The 16,784-nt window shown below is 33.5% G+C and overlaps 1 protein-coding gene across 2 annotated transcripts; it reads left to right on the top strand.

The window, feature by feature from the left end:
• Positions 1 to 2,402: 2,402 nt before the first annotated feature.
• LOC108346271 (gamma-tubulin complex component 2) lies at positions 2,403 to 16,499 on the top strand. Of its 2 annotated transcripts, XM_017585301.2 has the most exons (19): positions 2,403 to 2,632; positions 3,354 to 3,488; positions 4,040 to 4,171; positions 4,769 to 4,852; positions 4,930 to 5,028; positions 5,147 to 5,238; positions 6,378 to 6,450; positions 6,535 to 6,687; positions 6,827 to 6,946; positions 7,058 to 7,111; positions 11,545 to 11,628; positions 11,783 to 11,857; positions 11,945 to 12,076; positions 12,157 to 12,282; positions 12,359 to 12,466; positions 12,779 to 12,841; positions 13,392 to 13,466; positions 15,807 to 15,994; positions 16,100 to 16,499. In XM_017585301.2, the coding sequence occupies exons 1-19, from the start codon at positions 2,570 to 2,572 to the stop codon at positions 16,233 to 16,235; spliced, it is 1,992 nt and encodes a 663-aa protein (XP_017440790.1). In that variant the 5' UTR covers positions 2,403 to 2,569; the 3' UTR covers positions 16,236 to 16,499. The 2 variants fall into 2 exon arrangements, with proteins under 2 accessions (XP_017440790.1, XP_017440791.1); XM_017585302.2 differs by lacking the exons at positions 2,403 to 2,632; positions 3,354 to 3,488 and having other exon boundaries at positions 4,050 to 4,188.
• Positions 16,500 to 16,784: the final 285 nt, after the last annotated feature.

Here is a 16,784-nt window from a genome sequence, read left to right as displayed (position 1 = left end):
TTGTAAAACATGCATAATTACACTTATACACTTAACAAATATCATATAATAATTATGTCATACACCCTCATACTACCATACAACAATCGCACCATAGACACTCATCCCATCATACCACAATCCCTAATAGACACTCATCCCATCGTACCACAATAGACACTCATCCCACAATACCCAATACACTCATTCCACAATACCCAATAGACACTCATTCCACAATACCCAATAGACACTCATCCGGATGATACGTTGATGAGCGGTCACGGGAGGTTATGCACTTGTGATGACTTCTACTTCTTCTTACAAATACACTTCCAAAATACTTCATACCATCCACAAGGTTAATCCTAAACACTATGTCCAAAACCGGCACATATACCAGGACCTCTTGCCCCTCTCCCCACACAATTCATCCTTCTCTACTTGAGACTGAATGATTATTAGAGTATCAGAATAACCTTCAATAACAGGACCCTCAACATCAACTAATACCATGTCATTACAGAATCTCTCCATGAGACTCATATCACGCTCATATTCCTCAACTCATACTATACCATTACAAAATCTCCCCATAATACTCATATCATGTTCAGATGCATAAATTCAATCCAATATAATAAAATACAATCATCAAAGAAATCATACAAAATGAATACATCATAAAATAAATTAACAATAATAAAATATCACTATAAATGGTCACCGGAGAAGAATCAAATGTTCGACAAATCAAACTCACCATAAACGTTAGTACATATGACTAGTCACAACTTACTGGATTTGACCAGGGCTGCTCTATGATCAGGGATGTACCAACTCCGGTTTTTAAGATTCCTCTATCCTACCATTACAATTATAACTTTAATATAAACGTTCTGGGGAACTAAGAAGTTGAATCTGGCATAGCCGGTTAGACCTCTTCTTATCCTTCCAGAAAGATGAATACATATCAATTGAGTATATTGCATAATAGTTTAACAGTACTTAATCTGTTCAATATGATGAAGGTTTTTAATAAATTTCTTATTTACAGATTCAAAACAACAACATATAATATTAATAGAGAAATTCAATATAGATAGATATACAACAAGCACATATGTTTTTCATTAACAGTATTAACATAGAATTTCAAGACATGAATAGTAATAAAACAATACTAAATCATAATATAAAAGCTTAGAAAGATTAGCTCCCCCTACCTCTATTCCAGACTTAGTTTCTTGATCAGAGGTTGTTTCCGGAAAACTTCCAGAATCTCCGCACTAAAATCCTTCCTAATCTTTCTTTCTTATGATTTCTCTCTACTTCTTGGTGCAAAATCCCCATCCCCTCCCTTCCTTGGTATTTATAGGCCAAGATTTGGCACTTTTTATTATTATTATTTTTCTTTTTTTTAAACAAAAAAGTAGTAGAAAAGAGTTGAACCCATGTCCTTGAAATCACCACAATTTTCTACCATTTAAGCTACCAAAATTTCTTATTTATCTTTCTACATTTTATTTTTACATAAACTTATTAATTATATTTTCCATTCATAAAGAAAAATTTATTACTACTAGTAATAAAATTGTTACTATTAAGGTAAATATTTTTCTTAGGTCTTACAATTACTATACATACCATGCCACGAAATTTAAAACACTCTTGTGAGCATGCCACATAATAGCCTCTTAAACGGAAAACTTCTATTTATTTCAATTTTACAAAAATAAAGATCCAATTGAAATACCGAACAAGTAAGAAACTTATTTGAGATTCTGAACGAAAATAGAAACCTACCGAAACATTAAACCTATATTTTAACAATATGTATTTGGTACACAACTTAATCAATCAAAATATGAAGAATAAACATATAAAACCAAAGACCGAAACAAAAAGTTATAAAACTCTATAAAAGCTGGGTATTAAAATAAAAACAATAAATCAACCGAAATTATAAATAATAAATTAAGAAGTAAGTAAAATTACAAGTTAAATAAGTTTTAATACCTCCAAAATTAGACTCTCTCTTTTTTTTTTCAAAAATTAATGCTTTTAAATAAATTTAGTGTTTTTAATATCTAAAATTTAATTAATCAACTAATTCCGTCATGAAACTTGTAACTTTTACATATACTGTGGTGATATGATACACATACAAATTTCAAAATAATTAATTTCTTTTGTACCAAGAACTTATTTAATTAAATGAATATAATAAATAACATTTGTTCTTCTATTCAATTTAAGAGAGAACGGAATTTCTAAAATAAAAATATTATTCTTTTCTTTCTTCAATTTATTAAATTTTAAAATATTAGCCCTCTTCATGAAACCAAACCTATCATAAAAGTTATGGTTAAAAAGGTTGGTTTCTGGTTTAAAACTCCTTAATTTGTCCGTACTCCTTTTCTCTGTATGGCTTCTACAAAATTCGAATTCAAAACACGAGTGAAAGAAGTGGGTATATATAAAAGGAACCCGTAAACAAACTTCATTCTGTCCCACAACTCTCTCCCCACTCTTTTTCCTCGCATTTCTTCACTCTTCTTTTCTTCTCCGATCTATACACTTATCTGAAATGAACCAAACCACCGTCGCCAACTTCGAAAAACCTATAGGATGCTACTCTCCATCGGTTCAAGTAATTATCATCTCTTCACCTATTCCTGCTATTTAATTGCTCGCGTGTTCATTTTAGGTACTAAATTAACTCGAATTCGCAATGTTAGACTAAAACATTGTTCGATCGATTTTCGTAACTAAATCAACTAGAATTCGCAATGTTAGAGAGAAGCATTGTTCGATCCACTGCTTTACTTTGTGTGTGTGCTTTTCTCTCATTTGTTGTGATTGGTTGCGGAGTTCCGTTTAGGTCTTGGCTGTAGCGTCAGTTTTTGTTCTCGCTGGAATTTGTTTGTTGCGTGGATCGGCTCATGTTGTGGACAACTTTGACCTAACGTGAGGGAGAAATTTAAAATGTGAAAATTAAAAACTAATTTCACTGGAATTTTGTGTATTTGTTTTGTTTTAATAACTTTTGTGTATTAAGGTGCTAGGAATTCAGAGAATTGGTTTCCGTAGTGTCGCCGAGTGATGGAGTTTTCTTTATTGTTTGTAATTTTTTTGTTATAAAGAGTTTTTGTAGTAGCAAGTGCCGAATGACTGAGTCTGTTCTGTGCGCAAATTAAGAGAAGAAGGATTTGATTTGCTAGTTGTTGTGTATCAATGCATGTGATAATACATGTAAATTCTGCTTTGTGTAAGTTTTTATTTCAAAGTACTTAATGTGTAAGCATTTATTGTCAGATTAGGATGTCATGCTTTAGAAGTTTCAGCTGTGCTTGTTTTCTTCTGAAATGTAGGAGCTTATTGTTATTGATGATGTGCTCTCGGCCATGGTTGGCATTGAAGGTCGGTACATCTTAATAAAAACAGTTCGTGGAAAGAATGATGATATTTCTTTCCTGGTCGACCCATCAATGGATTTGGCCCTGCAGGTGAGATTTATCATGATTTTTGTGACCGTATTTTGAGCTGCAATTTCAACATTTGGTGTTAAAACTTCGCATTTTTCAGTTGCGAACTATCCAAGCCAAATTGGAAGTGCTCTTTACTCAACTTTAGAGGGTATTCAATATGTACAGTATCGTGTTGTTTAACTAGAATTTTCTTTCAACATTTGTAACTTGTAAATGTTATTATTTTAATGCCATAGACTGCTGTTACGGAATGTGAAGCATCTATCTTATAAATCAAACAATGCATTCTTTTACTGAAATTTATATCGTATTTTTGGCAGAAGTTCAAATAAAAAGGTATCTATTTTTTTCTAGCAATAATGATTTTAAGTTTTCACCACCATTTAAAAGTTTGACCTGCAATTGTAATTGGGCCCCCAAATTGTGGATGCAATGAAGACACAAAGGGGGAAGCTAAAGTAAGTGGAATGTATGATAGAACTATTCTGTAATAATGTAACTTTGGATTATGAACAATGTTGATGATGAACTTCATGTAACTGTTTCTGAGACAGTTTTGTATGTTGCAGGAATTGGCAAAACGGATATTCCCCCTTTGCAAGAGTTTTTTGTTGATTGACCAGTTTGTGGAGTCAAGGTCTCAGTTCCAGAATGGTCTGGTTAATCATGCCTTTTCTGCTGCATTGAGGGCTCTTCTTCTCGTAGGTTTTCCTGAATAGTGAGTCAGTTGGTCTTACATTCTGCATGAAATGTCTATTCATTTTTGTAGCTGGAAGTTGTTGTGCCATGTTTTGAATGTTTCTTGTATTGTGTTTTCTATTTCACAAGGTCTAAGTATGGGGAACAATTCCCTGTTCCTTATTTCTAAACAAAAAATACAAAGGTGAAATTAATTAACAAGAAAGAGAGCAGAGGTGAGAACTCAAAAATGAAGGAGGTGGGTGAGTACCAGATATGGTTTATGTCTACCATATATTATTATATTTGGAAGCAGCCAAACCTGGCCATAAAATTTAGCATAAAACTGTCATTAGAGTAAACCTACAAGTGATAATTTTTAGGCAGACTCAGTTGATTGCCATTTTGTTCTGTATTCTTGTGCCTTTTTGGTTGGTGTTTCTTCTTCCAACTTAGAAATGATTAGATTGAGTAAGCTAAACTGATTGTACTAGGCAATAATTAGTAACAGAGTGTTGATGGTTTCATTTATTGCAGTTCTGTAAAATCATATTGCTTTGAATAAAATACACTATTTTAATAAGAACATACTTTTATCATCATGGGGTTATCTTTACCAGGATTACCAGGCTATGGTGGCTCAGCTTGAACACCAATTTCGGTTTGGGAGACTTTCCCTTCAAGGATTGTGGTTCTATTGTCAGGTACAGATTTGTCTCTCTAGATTTCATGTAAATATTTGCCAAATGCTTTCTAATGGTTATTTCAATGATATTTTCAGCCCATGATGAGGTCAATGCAGGCATTATCCACTGTCATACAAAAGGCTTCGGTCAACAACATTTCTGGTTCAGCTGTGCTTAACTTACTGCAGAGCCAGGTAATGAAATTCCCTTGCAATTGTTACCATTCTCTGTATAATTCAACATTTCATTTGGTTTCATGAGTAAGGTTTTTATGCTCTTAATTCTCTCTATTATGGCTTATATTGTATCTAGGCAAAGGCTATGGCTGGGGACAATGCTGTGAGGTTGATGCTGGAGAAAATGACACAATGTGCAAGTAGTGCTTACATGAGCATATTAGAAAGGTGTCTCCTTGCTCTTCATCCCTCCCTATCGAATATATAGGTTACATTCTGTAATTCTATTTATCATTTCTGATAATGTATCTATAATTTTACCTGTTTCTTTTTCACAAGTGATAATAGTAAAACTTATAATAGTCAATGCCTGTATTCAATAATTACAGCTGCATACTCAGACATATATTACCCTTTTATTGATCAAATTAGTCTGGCACCAAACTTCCATGGAAAAGCACCATCCATGGTTGCATATTTTTTAGTTTTTGGGCATGGAAGATATTGAAGGAAGAAAGTAGAAATGTATAAAATTGAGGTGGGTGTTGGTTAAGTAATTATTGTCTTTTCATTGGTTTGGATGTTTATAATAACAGGTATATTTTTTGGCATAGGAGTGGAGGATCATTGTTTTCTTTCTCATCCTATTCATTCCCTTTATCATACAAAAAGGAGCCTTCCTTCTCTTCTCATTCCCCCCTCCATAATCTTGATCCTTGCACAAGACCTTAGTCATATTGTCCAATCTTCCTCCCCATCCCCTCATTTGGTCAAATGACCTGTTGTATAATATTGAATAATTTTAATCTACGTAACCTTGACCTGGTCATTAATATGTGGGAAAACCATACACCTAATCAAAGTTAATGCTCAATTTTTGTGAGCTTTTTCATTGTATATTGGTTCATATCATACTTATACAGTCACAATATCCAAGCTTCGAATCTTCCTTTTCAATTGCTTTGCAAAGTATGGTTTGTCTTGGCTAATCATGCAGCTAGCTTTGTTACTTCTGATGTTTGTGGCATCTGAAACTTCGCGAACAATGTGTTCAAGCTTGTTTTCCCACTAAGCCCAGTGTTTTTTTTATCAAATTCAGTTTTATTTGTTCTGTTGGTCAATTACCCTCAATTTCTAATTTGCTTTATGAATGCGATGAAGACATTTCTTTTTGTTTTCCTATATTTGTTGATAAATGAACATCAGTCAATCCAAATGTTTACACAAGGCCTTTGGTGCAGTAAAAAAAAAATTAGCACTTTCATATAAAATTTATCATAGTGCTGACTTCTCTTGTTATTAAGCTTTAGTCTAATTTATTTAGGATTTAATTTTCTTGCAAATTTGGGTATTGAACAATACTGCAGATGGGTTTATGAAGGTGTAATAGATGATCCTTATGGTGAATTTTTCATCGCAGAGGACAAATCTCTTCAGAAGGTAGATCACCATCTTTATCATGAATAACTGTCCAAAATATTGAAACCTGTTTTTCATATAGTCTCAGTTTAAATTTCTCTATAGGAGAGTCTCACCCAGGATTATGAAGCTAAGTATTGGCGACAGCGTTACAGCCTTAAAGATGGAATTCCTAGTTTCCTTGCAAATATCGCAGGGACAATTTTGACAACAGGAAAATATTTAAATGTCATGAGAGAATGTGGGCACAATGTTCAGGTTTGTCACTGTTGTGGTTGTACTTGTACTTAAAATTAATTTTTTGTTTTCCTTGACTTAAGATCAGATGTTGGTATTAAAAATATTTTATTGTTTTAAAAGTCATTGCTTTGCTGAATATTACTACTTTTTACATTAGGTCCCTCCATCAGAAAATTCAAAACTTATGAGTTTTGGATCAAATCATCATTATCTTGAATGTATTAAGGCTGCTTATAACTTTGCTAGCAGTGAACTCTTGAATCTCATTAATGATAAGGTAAGTAATATAAATATGGTGACAAGTTTCTCAGCTTACATTCTAATACTTTTGCAATAGTTATCATTAAAATATCCAACTTGTGATGGTAAAATGTGTTTTTATGTTTAGTATGATCTAACGGGAAGGCTGCGGTCAATTAAACACTACCTTCTTCTAGATCAGGTATGATCATGATCATCTTTGTTAATTTTGGAGACAATAATTAGCTATGTGGGCAAAACAAAACTAGCTATTAATTTTTTATGTGATATATTGTTACGGGTAAATACAAAAAAGTGACACTTTCTTTTCACTTATTTTTCATCTCAAACTCTTGAAAATACAAAGTATGGTGGCATTTTTTGCAATTATTAACAAGAAATATCAATTGAAAATGAAAAGAAAAAGCAAATCAAATGCACCCTAAGCATAATTGACCTTCACTTCGAAGGTATAAGTTTTTTTGAAGTCCCACATCGATTAGAGATAAGGCCAATTCAGAATATATATATATATATATATATTTATATATATATATATTTGTATGTATATATATTTATATGTATATTGATATATATATATATATATATATATATATATATACAAATATATATATATGGGTGTTGTAACATCCCCAAAAATACAGTAATAAACCATATAATAGAAATAATTACAATTAATAATATACCAGTTCAGTCTTACATTAGAGTCGAGCGTACGGTCATGGCCGAACGGCCTTACAGAAGGAGTTACAAATTTAATTCATTCAAGATAAGCAACCCTGACCGAACGGTTTACAACAGAGATTACCGAACGGTTATTACTAAGCAAAAAGGAAGGTGATCGAACGACCACCTTACACTAACTAAACAATACTGCTAACCGAACGTACTACGGTTCGGCCTTGACTTCAACATCGACGAGATTCGCATCCTCCAAATTTTCTTCTTCCAGCGCATCTTCCAACAGCGCGTCCACTTCTGCTCACATCCACACGGATGATCATTGCAACGACAAGACGGACGTACAAAACAAGACACGACAGAAAATACAGGGTAAGCTTATGTAATTTAATTTCATGAATACACATATATTTCAAACAATCCAAACACACAAGAGAATTTCAATATACGAATCATACAAAGCCTATTACTAGACTGACTGTCCGGACGGTATGAAATCTGTGTAGCTACAGGCGTTCGTGCACCCGGGTGATGTAGTAACTGGAATACTCTCATCAGCTGCCACCCGAGGTTAGTCCTATTCATCCAAAGTACCCCTAAGGATGGGACCTCCTGCCGTTCCCACACATGACCTACCCTTCTCTACGTGAAGACGAGTACTCACGGAACATCAGGATGAACAGCCAGCTTAGCATGCCCACAGTCATACTTTACCAATTCAAATATCCATACATGAGTCATTCCTCCCCAGAACGCTCGTCCATAAACCACAACCTTTCCATATCACATTTTCTTCATCTTTCACTAATACATATCTCATTTAATCACCTCGTACAAAGATTCATGAGGATTTCAAATAACGAACGTTCAACCGAACTTAAACTGGGCCGAACGCATAGAGCGAGGCCGAGAGACCTTCAACTTTGAGAATGGATTTAGACCAAGGGTTGACATCGGATTTTAAGAAAGATAGCGAGCGCAATAATATATTCCAAGAAACGAATGGAATGAACGTCGATTTCAACGTTGAGCCAGTTAGAGGAACCGACTCTTGAGGACTCTATCTGAACATCAAAAGACCAGACGAAGAACGATGACTCCAGAGTGAAACCAATGAATAATAATATTTCAAGGCACGAAGAATAATACTTAGAATTATCTCGTCGGAAGAAAACGAAGGCTTGTGAATACTTAGTTTATTGGAGTTTAGTATCAAGAATCCGAGTGACAGTCAAAGACTAGACACTATAGTGAGCGAACCCTAGAGGGCCTGAACGAACGCTCATATAAAGAATTTAGCTTAAGGAGATAGAACGAGTGCCAAGTGTGAGACCAAACACTTGCTTAGGACGAACACTTGGTATAAGACCAGGTGCTACTAACGGATATAAAAGAAGATGGATAATTATGCCAAGACACTATTGAAGTATTATTTAATGATACTAAAATATTTCATAACAGGATATCAGGACTGAACTATGCTTGGCCGAACGCTCAAGCACAGAAATTCTAAGTGTAGGCGCTCGTCCTCAACTAGGATTCTTCCCAAATGAAAGAATCCACTACTAACCAAATTCACTATGAAACCGAACGGTTAAGGACCGTTCAATAACGAACGTTACTTTCTTAGGGGGAAATTTCTTATCCTACTTAATACTATTCAAATTCGGTTCTTAACATATAGTTTCACACATTTATACATTCATACCATAATCAATGTTTCATATCTCATGCCACTAAATCATAGAATTTTCATACATTTCATGCATCATAACATAGCAAAAATCACTTTTCACATCAAATCAAGTCAACGAACGTTCATGCAATACCTAGTCATATCAATTAAATTAATAAGCTTCCCTTACCTCTAACGTGAACGAGCGTACTAAATATAGGATGCGGTTTGTCTGACTATAACTCCTTCTACCCTCAACGCTTAATCAACTCTTCAAACTAAAATAAATAACAGAAAACCAGAATTTGCTCAGGCAAGAAGACATCATGCAACCAAAACTTGAGTGGCATGTATCCGAGAAAGAACGGCTAGAATGCGAGTGAACTTACCAGTTCAGAACTTGAAATGGTTCGGGTTAAAACGAAGCTCAGGACGCCGGTGATGCTTCTACGGTGCCTGAATGATGATCGGAGGAGAGAAATGGTGAGATTTCTTAGAGAGAAGTTAGAGTTTCTAGTGAGAAGGAGGAGAAAATGAAAAGTTTCAGAGTTTGGGAAGGAGGGTGCATGCAGAGGAGAGTGGGACGGAAGTTTCAGAAACAATCATTTTCTTCCCACGTCCAAGCGAGCGTCCGCTCTACTGTCGACACCTGCCTTCCACTATCTGATTTCAGAATCCTAGTTACTTGACACCTGACGTCCGCGCAGAGGGTTTTGGGTGCGTTTTAAATGACTCTGACAGGAGTTTTGGGTGCGTTTTAATGAGGCCTGGCCTGACAGGTGTAAACCTCATCTTACAAGTCGGTTTTGTAGAGTTGAATTAGGCTTAAAGTCCACTTCTTAACATGGTATCAGAGCCATGAAGTAGAGTCTATCTTAGTGAGATTTATGTTTGTTGGTCATATCATTCCACTTGCTATCGGATCGCTATCGGGTCATCCATTAATGTCTAGTCACACGCATGAGATGTATATACATCAGCGTGAGGGAGGTGTGTTGGAAGTCCCACATCGATTAGAGATAAGGCCAATTTAGAGTATATATGTGGGTGTAAACCTCGCTTTGGGTTGAGATAGGTTTAAATCCACTTCTTAACAAGTTTGAATGGAAAAGAATGATAAACACAGTTCTAAAGGTAGATGTAACATCTGTTGCAATGCTTGTACTTGAGTTTTCTAAACAAATACCACTTGAATATTTTTGAATTGTAGTAGAATTTTGCATCCTTGCTTTATGGTCATGACTCATGAGGTTAGTCATAAAATTCTAGTAATTAGACGGATTTAAACTTTTGATGGGGATAATGTCATTATTATTCGATAATTTTTGTTGGGTTGAAGAAAAGGGAGAGTGTTATTAGATGGAAAAGGGAGGATTTTAGGAAATTAGGAACAAACTAAGTTGGGTATTCAAGAATCAAGCATGTTCTATGCTTATCGGGTTGACTATCATATCCATCGGGCTTTATATAAATTAGAAGATGACCTTGTGACTATTTTCATAATAGTTTCTCTAGGGATTGTGATCTATAAATAGGGGTTTTATGTCAGTAACAAGCCAATTGAAAGGAAGGAAATATTTCAATGGAAAACATTACGAGACTTGTATATTTTGTAAATTTTGCTGGACCAAAATTTACTATTGGTTGCAATGCAACTGATCATTAAACCGTGTCTTGCATGAGCACATGACAGGCCAAATTCTTAATTAAGAAGTTATTACAACATGACTAACTTTATATCAATGTTAAATTATGCATTTATTTGTCGTGACATAATATTTTTTGGAAATCAAAATGAAAACATGGAGCATTTTCTTTTCTCAAATCAAACTTCTCCATGTCATGTGTATTCTATGTAAGTCTCTTGAATTCTGAAACAAAAACTTTTGCAAAATAAGGCTTTGTTTTGAACTTTCAGAGTTTTGGGTGTTTGATGATTTATTCATTGGAAGAAAATGTTCAGTTGATTTGACTTATTCACATAGGCAATATATTGTATGAGTAAACCCCTTAAATTGGTCTCGTAAGATTTTATTTGTTGATTTCTTTAGTCCCTTATGAACGACTATGAAGTCATAGACTACCTAAGCATCTTTAAAAGTCGGGGACTAAAGTTACTCATCGAAAAGACTAATTCAGGGGTTTAGTTGTGATTGCATAGATGCCTCTCAAAGAGTTAAAGAAATCAATTCGGAATGATAACATAGACTTCAGAAATAGCCTTTGTTTTGGATCATACTCATAGTTTTACAATACAGGGTGATTTCTTAGTACATTTTATGGATATTGCAAGGGATGAACTAGCAAAAAAACCTGATGAAGTCTCAGTTGAGAAGCTGCAGGTATAGTAATGAAATATCCTTCAATTTCCCATACCATTTTTATTCTCCTTGTAAATTCAAGTTGGCACTTGCCTATTTTAATTTTGAAAGGGATCTAGATTCTAATTTTATGTTTTTCCATTTTTCTTATATGGTTTTCCTCTCTCCCATTTAGTCACTATTAGACCTTGCATTGCGTACTACAGCAGCTGCAGCAGATCCTTTTCACGAAGGCTTAACATGTGTTGTGGCAAGTAACTAATTCAGTTTATAAGAAACACTTTTAAGCAGTAAATTTCAGATTTTCACACACATGATGCAAGCATTTCGCTTTCAGGAAAGATCTTCTTTGCTCAGAAGGTTGGGAACATTTAATGATCTTGAAGTTAGTCAGAGAAGTTCTACTGATAATGATTTGGAGGAAACCGTTAGCATCACTGGACTTGAAACATTTTCACTAAGTTACAAGGTCTTTTCTTCTTTATATGCTTCTGAGAGTTATCCTCCCATTTGCATCATTAATGTTCCTACCTTTGGTTCTGGTTTCAGGTGCACTGGCCACTTTCTATAGTATTATCACGTAAAGCCCTCGCAAAGTACCAATTAATTTTTCGATTCCTTTTCCACTGTAAACATGTTGACCGTCAGCTGTGTGGAGCATGGCAAATACATCAAGTATGTCTGTAGTGCCTTTATTTTATTTTGTCTGTCGTGTTCATTTCTACTCAGCATTTTTGGTTGCATATTGTAGGGAGTTCGTGCTCTCAATACGCGAGGAACTGCTATTTCCAGATCATCTCTTCTTTGCCGTAGTATGCTTAAATTTATTAATAGCCTTCTACACTATCTGACATTTGAGGCAGGTTTTATTTTTCTGATTTATACATTAAACTTTGAAGATCTTTCAACTTGACAGAAACTTCCCTTTTTCTATTATTTAATATAAGTATGTGTGCTTTAAATTGAAAATTTTTAATCTATATTTTTATGTTCAAATTATATTTTTATGATGATGTTAAATTGCAAAAGATTAATTTTAATATTCGTTTTTGACATATATAGGATTGGGTATAGGTGTTTAGCCTTTCCTTTTTATAAATTTGGTAGCTAAACTGACTAGCTTAGCATTTAGGTGGGTTCTTGATTTATGACTATTTACCTTATTTTTTAGGTTATTGAACCAAACTGGCATGTGATGTATAACAGACTTCAGACAGCAAATAGCATAGATGAGGTAAGTTTTTGTGGTCTTACTTTTTAGAAACCGATTCATACCTCGTTATGTGCATAATTCTTTTGTATACAAGGGGTACTCTTGCCCATGTACAGAAATAGTTATGATCAAATTGACGTATGAAGTTCCATATTAGAAGTATGGATTTTGTTGTATGGTTTACAAGGCATTGGGCTCTTCAATTGTAATGGCTAGCTTCTGTGGTGTGGTTCTCTAGGCCTTTATCAATTGATCATAGAGTTTCACCATATCACTTAGCTATAGTAAATGAGTGAGCATTGCTATGTTTATCCAGGACTAGTCAAATGGGCGTACGGGGACTTAAGATCCATGATGGAATTATGGTATTTTGGTGTGGTGTTTATAAGGCCTTGAGATCTCCTACTACAATGGCAAATTTTGTGATGTAGTTCTTCCAATGTTCCTATCTGAGACACAGTTAAAAATTACTTGCTATGTGCATAATATGTGCGTGTCTGTCTTTTTTGTGTGTTTTTAAGCTGGGTAGGTTGGTAGATGTTTAATTCTTGACATTTTCTGTCTGAAACAGGTTATTCAACACCATGATTTTTTCCTTGATAAATGTTTGAGAGAATGCTTACTTCTTTTACCTGAGCTGCTGAAGGTTAGTTTCTGTTTGTTTTTGTTTTACTGGTATTGTGAGTTTCTGTTTTTACTCTAATAGTTATGCAATTATTGTTTTTTTGTACTACAATGTAATTATCTCTTTTCCCTTGGAAGAAATATCTTTTAACTAGGACTGGGCAAAATTAACTAAATTGTACTAAACTATAGTTATATGTACTATAATAAACTAAAAAAAGCTGAACTAATTAATATAATATTCAAACTGTATTGTTTTATAGTTCAATTTTAAAAAACTGAACTTATATCAGTTAACTAATAACTAAACTATACTATCATTCAAACATAAGCCTACTGTGTTTAAAAAGCGGTAACTAAAATATATATCTAAACTAAACTTTGCATTCAAACATAAATATACTGGTATTCAAACATAAGCATAGTCAGTTTCAAAAAGCCGTAAATAAAATATATATGATTACAAACTTTAAATTGTGGAATTGAAGAAAAAATTATTTAAAATACTATTTATTTTATATTTAAAATAATAAAATGGTATATTTAAAGATATTGTTTTATATTTAAAATAATAAAATAAATAGTATTTAAAAAAGAATATCTACTTTATTTGTCCAATTTATTCACTGTCTTAATTGGTGAATAATTAAGATTATAAAAAAAATTATTATGAAGCACAATGAATTTTTAACATTTGAATTTAACCACCAACTATACTTGTTAGGTGAATTTACCTATAATTTAAATCCAAATTGAAACTGTACTGTCTTGATTTTTATTAATATTGTAAACAATTATTTAAATTCATAACCTTTCAATACTTAACGCATAACAAACAACAATGGGAAAACAATTATGCAGCTGATAGTATGCTTACAAATTTCAGTTCAGTTATTAATTAACTAATATATGTTTAGTTTTTAAAAACTGAACTCTTAAACAGTATAGTTTAAATATTATATTAAGTAGTTCAGTTTTTTTTTAGTTTATTAAAAATATAGTTACGTAGTATAGTATAGTTCAGTATGTTATGTCCAGCCCTACTTTTAACTAAAAGCTTCATAATAGAAAACTACATGCTTATATAAATAGCATAACCACTTTCATATTTTTATGGCCAACATGAAAAGAGGACCTAGATCAACTAAAATTCAGTTCAATTAGCATTTATAACCAAAAACATAGTCAACCAAATTCATTTTACCTAACATGCAAAACCAACAGCATGACCGGAATATATTTTGATTGGCGGAAGCCTTAAATATGCTATGAAGATAAAAAGAATCATACACGAGAGACGAAACCAACTTGTGCATATGCCTAACTCCGTTTATTTTTGCAACATTTGTTTTTAGGTTTTTGAGTTGGTAATGCAATAAAACTAGACTTGGTTAGCACATAAATTGGAGAAACATGTAGTGGATTACCAGTGTAAAATTTGGCTGGAATTGGAGAAAAAAAAATATCAATATAATGGCATATGGTTCAATGAATGACTAAACTGGTTCAACCTCTCACCCAACAAACTTTTCAGCTCATTGTTGGATCAGGTTATGAAACCTTAATCTTCTATTTCTTGAATTAAACACAAGTGGCACAAAAACTTAGATATAAAAGTGTTAGAAGTCCCACATCAACTAGAGATAAAGTCAATTTAGAGTATGTTTGTGAGTGCAAACCCTACCTTACAAGTTGGTTTTGTAGGGTTGAGTTAGGCTTAAAGTCCACTTCTTAACATGGTATCAGAGCCAGGTTAGAGTCTATCCTAGTGAGATTTGTTGAGATATTGTTTCATCCGTTATCGAGTCACTATTGGATCACCCATTAATGTCTAGTTTCACGTTTGAGATGTATATACTTCGGCGTGAGGGTGGTGTGTTGGAAGTCTCACATCGACTAAAGATAAGGCTAATTTAGAGTATATAAGTGGGTGCAAACCTCACTTTACAAGCCGGTTTTGTGGGGTTGAATTAGGCTTAAAGTCCACTTCTTAACAAAAAACAATGATAGTTTTAATTTTTATTAAGAACAATTGTTTACCGAAAAGCTACAATTTCTAACCCATCCCTTTTTATGTTATATACAAAAATACAAGCTATATTTAGAGCAGCATCTACTGCAAGAGGCATGTTTGGGAAAGTAGATGCAAAAGGTGGGTGTGAATTAACATGAAACTTTTCATTTGCTATTTATCGGGTGATACGTTTATAATATACACTATGCAATATAATAACAAGTTTACTATTTATATGAAATGTGACTGTTCATAAATTTAGTAGGAAATACATTTTGTTGCTTGTTTTATTTGTTTATCGGAACGGTTCATGACTGCTCACTCACGATTGATGTTTCTCAATTGCAGAAGGTGGAGAGGCTTAAATCCATGTGCCTGCAATATTCAGCAGCAACGCAGTGGCTTATATCATCTTCTATTGATTTAGGTGACTCAGAGGAACCTGTTGATTCAGTTGGCTTGAATAAAGCCAAAAGGAAGTCAGGTCAGGTCTTGAAGTCAACAACCAAAAATGTGGCAGTCACTGATTCTGTTCTGTAAGCCCCGAAATCAATAGATTTGGCAAACGTGCTACTTATTTTATTCTATACTGATTATTTCATGTCATTTTAACGTTCTGACCACATAATAAATGATTGCAGCAAATTTGAGAAAGAGTTTAACACTGAGCTTCAGAGTCTTGGATCTATCTTGAGCAATAACTCCCAGGCAGAACCATACCTGGCTCATCTTGCACAATGGATTCTTGGTGTTAAAAATGAACAAAATGGTTTATGAATGGCTTTAACTTGCAGTATGTAAGATAGCAATTATGCACAAGGTAGCGTGATTTTCAGGTATAGGTGTTGCCGGCACTCTCACTGAGGCCGATAGTTGTGTTTGTACCGATATTTCAGGAAAATAATCCTTATTTTTCAAGTGTTCTTTTTTCTCAATTTACTTGGTAATTAATGGTTTGGCTGTCAAAGACAACGATATATAGATACAGTGTAATGTGTTTTTGTTCTGAGTTAACTATTCCAATAGTTACTGTTACTGTTATATGAATATATTGTGTGTGTACGCTGCAGCTTAACTAAGAGAGAAGAGACTATATTAAGTTACAATATTTGGAGAACAAGGGGGAAAATACTGTGACACTAAGAAACTATTTTTTCAAAAATAATTTCAAGAATCACAAAAGAAGGTAAATAATAGACAACATTAACATGTTAATGTTTCAAGAGTATTTTATGTAGTATGGTAAGATGAATTTATAAGCAATATTTTTATCTGATTTGAATTAGTACTTTAAGTTAATAATCTCTGTAATAACACATCTTTTCT

Source organism: Vigna angularis, chromosome 9 (assembly GCF_016808095.1).
Source record: "Vigna angularis cultivar LongXiaoDou No.4 chromosome 9, ASM1680809v1, whole genome shotgun sequence".
In the NCBI taxonomy this organism is placed as follows: Eukaryota; Viridiplantae; Streptophyta; class Magnoliopsida; order Fabales; family Fabaceae; genus Vigna; species Vigna angularis.
The sequence above is the reverse complement of the archived record's forward strand: the minus strand, read 5'-3'. Positions and strand labels throughout refer to the sequence as shown.